Source organism: Coffea eugenioides, chromosome 2, assembly GCF_003713205.1.
Source record: "Coffea eugenioides isolate CCC68of chromosome 2, Ceug_1.0, whole genome shotgun sequence".
In the NCBI taxonomy this organism is placed as follows: Eukaryota; Viridiplantae; Streptophyta; class Magnoliopsida; order Gentianales; family Rubiaceae; genus Coffea; species Coffea eugenioides.
In genome coordinates, this window is record NC_040036.1 from 62,563,193 (window position 1) to 62,569,481 (window position 6,289).

Consider the following 6,289-nt stretch of genomic DNA (forward strand, 5'->3'; position numbering starts at 1 on the left):
GTTGCGGCTGCAAGGGCTGCCGCCAGTTGCAGCTGCCATGAGAGACCATGGTGGTTTTTCCATGGTGGCAGTAGGAGATGCACGCCTGGTGGTGGTTGCTGGGTAACAGAGCTATGAGCTCTCTGGGACAAAAGCGCAGCAGATTTGCTGCGGACATCGGCCAGGGCACAGCAGCCTCCTCACGGTTGCTGCCCATGACCTCCGATGGCTGCTACCAGGAGCCGCTGCCACTGGTGGTCAGTGGAGACTCCAGTGGTGGTGGCTGTTGCGGTGGTAGCTCCGCTGTCCAGCAAACAGGCGACCAAAAGCAGCAGCAGGCCATGGGAGCCGCAAGGTCATGCGAGTGATTGCTGCCAGCGATCTTCCAAGGGCTGCCGCTTGCTGCCGCTGCTATGTGAGGCCATGGGAGGCTTCCTTGGTGGTGGTGGAAAGTTGCTATAGCTCTTGGTGGTTGCTAGGTAAGCAAACCAAGAGCTTTTAAGGCATGAGAATGCATCAAAACTGCTGCAAATTGCAGCAGCAACCTATGCAAGGAAAAGTTGCAGCAGGTTGCTGCTGTAGCTGAGCTCCATTGTTGCGACCACCTGGGAGCTACTGCTGGGAGCCGTTGCCACTGGTGATAAGTGCAGAACCCAGTAATGGTGACAGTAGAAATGGTGGCCAGTGGTGGTAGCCAGTGATTCTAGAAAACGATTGCAAGAGTGGTTTAGGAAACTAAAATATTTTTTTCTAAAACTTGAAGTTTTGAACTTTTGGCAATCTTCTGAATTAAATCCCATTTTAATTGTTAAAATGTATTATGGAATCATTTATTTCATATATTATTAGGTTGGGAATTAATTTAGAACTAATCTGATTAATTTGAATTATTTTCCCATTCTTTCCTCAAATTAGTTGAGGATAAAGTTGACCTAATAAAATTTAATTGTACCAATATTTCTTGCGTATGCATGGACCCAAAATTTGTTTGGGACCTTAGGAATTAAATCCAATTAATCCATGAATTGAGATTGCTTATTTTACATGCTTTTCTTTTATTTAAAGTTGTTTAAATCGTGAAAATGCATGGTGGATGGTTGTGGATATAGTGCGCAATATGATTGTGGTTTTTTGGAAGGTTACAATCATTCTAGGTTTGAATGGTTGTAATTAATTTTAAAATAGGGCCTGCGTGTCCTGCCTTTCTTATTTTCTAATTGTAATTTCTTTTCTCATCTAAATTCCCCCCGAATGTAACTCGGGGTTTCTTCTATACTATTTGTAATGTACAATAGATAGGAATAGATGATAGGAATTTATATTATTTATATAGAAATTGTTACTTTGAAAAGAAGAAAGGAGGCATACTACAACGAAGGGGTTCGTCGCGGTATTAAAGATTTTAGAATCATGCTAATTTCCCTGATGGCCGGGGAAATTAGTTTAGGAATATCCACAACCATCCACGATTTAAATTCATGTGTATAAGTTTGATATGGTTATATGCATGTTTATTGATGAGACCAAATGAGCAATTTTTCCAAATTTTTTAATTATAAAATACTTTTGGAAAAAGAGATAAATCCCTCAATGATAATATTAAATCAATAAAATGCCTTCCATCATTATAGTAAGAAACTAGAGTAGTTATTAAGTGCTAGCTTGTTGGGATTCACCCAAGGCTGCCTTACTTACTACGTGTTTTTACTATGAGAAATGTTCTCAAGAATGATGGGTTTGATTTAACTAAAATTATGATTTGTTGGGATTCACTCAAAATCATTAATTTTAGAGGCAAATGTTGGGTTGATCCATAGAGATTTAATGTCAAGAGTTGACACCCAACTGATCTAGGAATTACAATAAGTTGTAATTGGTAAAAGTACCTACCTTTCATAATTATTTTCGATTTGTTGGGACACACTCAAGGTCGAAATAAATTTAAGATAGGATCCTCGCCACTATGGAATTTTAGAAATTCCTGATTCAATTTTAGAGGGTAATTGATTTGAAAAATTAGTGGAAATAAAATCATAATTTTGAAGTTTTATGATTTTATTAAACAAAACATTTTTCTAACAAATTCTATCTTTCATTTTGTTGTAGAATGAGTAACAATTTGAGCCTTCGCACTATTCTTACTGATTGCAAACTCAACGACACGAACTTTCTTGATTGGCATCGTAACGTCCTTATCGTTCTCACTCATGAGAAAATTGAGTATGTACTTGATGGTCCAATGCCTCAAGAGCTTGAACCTACTGCACCTGCTGCTGTTAGAAATACTTATAAGAAACATAAGGATGACAATAGGGAAGCTTCATGTATCATGATAGCTTCCATGACTCCTCAGCTTCAGCAGCAGCACATGAACATGGGGGCGTATGATATTGTACAACACCTGAGAGAGTTGTTTGAACAACAATCAAGGACGGTTAGATATGATACCTCTAAAGAATTGTTCAGGTGCAAGATGGCAGAGGGAGCACCTGTTGCTCCGCATGTCTTAAAAATAATTGGGCTAATTGAAAAATTTTAAGATGGATCAGGAGCTGAATGTTGATTTAGTGCTCCAATCTCTGCCAGATTCTTTCTCACAGTTTGTTATGAACTATCAGATGAACAATCTGCAGCACACTTTGCCTCAATTGTTGAATGTGCTGAAAACTGCTGAGAAAGAAATCAAAAAGGGAAAAGGCTCTAATGGTGTGCTTGTCGTTACTTCATCTAAGAAGAGGAAGAGGCAAGAAAAGGGATTTAAGAAATCCAAGAACAAGCCCACCCAAAAGCCCAAAAAGGCAAAGGCGGACCAGTCCAAAGCAACTTGCTTCCATTGTAATCAAACTGGACATTGGAAAAGGAACTGCAAGTCATACTTGGAGAGCCTGAAGCAAAAGAAGCTTGCTGAAGCTTCATCATCAGGTACATATATGATTGAGATTAATGTGTCTACTTCCAAATCAGACTCTTGGGTATTAGATACCGGATGTGGTTCTCACATTTGCACATCTATGCAGGGTCTAAGGGACAGTAGAAAGCTGGGAAAAGGAGAAGTCATCCTACGTGTGGGCAATGGAGCAAAAGTTGTTGCTTTAGCTGTAGGGACTTATTATATCACTTTACCCAGTGGATTGATTTTATAATTATCGAATTGTTATTGTGTTCCAGCACTTACTACAAACATCATTTCTATTTCTTGTTTGGATTTAAATGGGTTTCGGATAACCCAGGAGAATAAATGTTGTTCTTTTTCTAAAAATGGTGTGTTTTATGGTTCTGGAAGTTGGAATAACGGTTTATATATTCTAGATCTTGATCATCAAATTCTCAATGTGAGTGGAAAAAGAATGAAACAGATAAACTAAATAAAACCTACCTCTGGCACTGTAGGCTTGGTCATGTAAATGAAAAACGCATCTCCAAGTTATACCAACACGGATACTTGGATTCATTTGATTATGAATCATATGATACATGCGAAGCTTGTTTACTTGGCAAAATGACCAAAATGCCCTTTACTGGAAAGGGGGAACGAGCCAGTGATTTACTTGGGCTAGTACACACTGATGTATGCAGCCCAATGTCGATCACTGCTAGAGGAGGTTTTTCATACTTCATCACCTTCACAGATGACCATTCAAGATATGGTTACGTGTATTTAATGAAATACAAATCTGAATCCTTTGAAAAGTTTAAGGAATTCAAGAATGAAGTAGAAAAACAAACCAATAAAAGTATTAAGATACTACGATCTGATCGTGGTGGAGAATACTTAAATGACGAGTTTGGAGTTTATTTAAAGGATAATGGAATAGTTCCACAATGGACTCCTCCAGGTACACCACAGTTAAATGGTGTATCTGAAAGGAGAAACCGAACCTTATTGGATATGGTTCGTTCTATGATGAGCCACTCAAGTGCCCCAAAATCGTTTTGGGGATTTGCATTAGATGCAGCCTCTTACACTCTTAATAGAGTACCCACTAAAGTTGTCGACTCCACACCATATGAGATATGGAAAGGAAAGAAACCAAATCTGTCTTATATGAAGGTTTGGGGCTGCCCAGCTTATGTGAAGAGGGCAGAGTCAGACAAGCTTGAACCTAGATCTGACAAATGTTTGTTTGTAGGGTATCCAAGAGAGTCTATAGGATACTATTTCTACAATCCAATTGAGCAAAAAGTGTTTGTCTCAAAACATGCTATTTTTCTAGAGAAAGAATATATTCTAGAAAGAAGCAGTGGGAGTAGAATAGATCTTGAAGAAATTCAGGATCATCCAACAAACATTGAACGATCTCATGAAGAACAGCTTCAACCACATAATGATGGGGTAGATACTGAAGCTGTTAATACACAAGGGCTTCGTAGGTCAGTAAGAACACGCTCAACTCCCAAGAGATACCAATTTCTTGTGAGCCATAGCAATGATGTTCTAGTCATTCAAGATGACGAACCTACTACCTACCAAGAGGCAATGAGTAATCCAGACTCCTCTAAATGGTTAGAAGCCATGAATTCCGAAATAAATTCCATGTATGACAATAAGGTGTGGACCTTAGTTGATCCACCTGAAGGGATAAAACCTGTAGGGTGTAAATGGATCTTCAAGAAGAAGACTGACATGGATGGTAATGTGGTTACCTATAAAGCTAGACTGGTAGCCAAAGGCTACAAGCAGAAAGAGGGAATCGATTACGATGAAACTTTCTCACCAGTAGCTATGCTTAAATCCATTCGGATATTGCTTGCCATAGCAGCATATCATGACTATGAGATTTGGCAGATGGATGTAAAGACCGCGTTCCTTAACGGGACATTGCATGAGGATGTGTATATGACACAACCTGAAGGCTTTACATCTCCAAATCCTAGTCAAATATGTAAGCTACAAAAGTCTATTTATGGACTTAAGCAAGCATCTAGGAGTTGGAATATCCGATTCGATGAGACGATCAAAGAGTTTGGATTTCTCAAGAATCCGGATGAACCTTGTGTGTATAAGAAAGTTAGTGGGAGTTCAATTGTTTTCCTTATTTTATATGTAGATGACATATTAATAATGGGAAACAATATACCGATGTTACAATCGGTAAAGGGTTGGTTGTCGAAGAACTTTTCCATGAAAGATTTAGGAGAAGCGGCCTATATATTAGGCATTAAGATCTATAGGGATAGATCTAAAAGGCTACTGGGTCTTTCACAATCTACATACATAGAGAAAGTGCTAAAAAGGTTTAGCATGGATCAGTCTAAGAGGGGTAATTTACCTATGACTCATGGTATAAGCCTTTCTAAAAACATGTGTCCAAAGACACAAGTTGAGACTGATAAGATGCACAATGTTCCATATGCTTCAGCAATTGGATCAATTATGTATGCTATGTTATGTACAAGACCTGATGTCTCCTATGCTCTGAGTGTCACAAGCAGATTTCAAGCTAATCCAGGTGAGGGTCATTGGATAGCCGTTAAGAACATTCTTAAGTACTTAAGAAGGACCAAAGAATTGTTCTTAATATATGGAAAGGGTGAGTTAGAGCTCAAAGGCTATACTGATGCGAGTTTTCAATCAGATAAGGATGATTGTAAATCACAGTCAGGCTTCATTTTTACTCTTAATGGAGGTGCTGTCTGTTGGAAGAGTTCCAAACAAGACACCATAGCAGATTCTACAACAGAGGCCGAGTACATTGCGGCCGCGGAAGCAGCTAAGGAAGCAGTTTGGATCAAGAAGTTCGTAACTGAACTTGGTGTGGTTCCAACCATTGTTGATCCGGTCACTTTGTACTGTGATAACAATGGAGCTATAGCTCAAGCCAAGGAACCTAGGTCTCATCAGCGATCCAAACATGTGCTTAGGAGATTTCACTTGATTAGAGAAATTGTTGCTAGAAATGATGTAAAGATAGAGAGAGTCTCCACAGAGGATAACATAGCTGATCCTCTTACTAAAGTTCTTCCTCAAAAGAAGCATGATAGTCATGTATTATCTTATGGGATGAAAAACATGGATAATGTGTTTTAGTGCAAGTGGGAGATTGTTGGAATGTATGCCCTAAAACAATGTATTTGTTTTTATTTTATACATTCCTTATTATATGTTTTGTATTTGAATAACTTCTTATTTATCTGTTAAATATTAGATACAACCGATAAAGTCCTTATAATATTACTAATGTGATGATAGTCACAAGAGTTGGTGACTATGAGATATCAATCACATTTATAATAATATTATTAAAATTCCCTAGTTTTTGTACTAATGAAATAGGACATCTTTAGTACGGTAAAACTAGTACACAGTTAG

The 6,289-nt window shown here is 38.3% G+C and overlaps 1 protein-coding gene across 1 annotated transcript; it reads left to right on the forward strand.

Annotated features, from left to right (window-relative positions):
• Positions 1 to 2,086: 2,086 nt before the first annotated feature.
• LOC113760008 lies at positions 2,087 to 2,518 on the forward strand. The gene has a single exon (XM_027302587.1). The coding sequence runs from the start codon at positions 2,087 to 2,089 to the stop codon at positions 2,516 to 2,518; it is 432 nt and encodes a 143-aa protein (XP_027158388.1).
• Positions 2,519 to 6,289: the final 3,771 nt, after the last annotated feature.

Coding starts and splice junctions, on each gene's coding strand:
- LOC113760008 (XM_027302587.1), top strand. CDS start 2,087: ATGAGTAACAATTTGAGCCTTCGCACTATTCTTACTGATTGCAAACTC.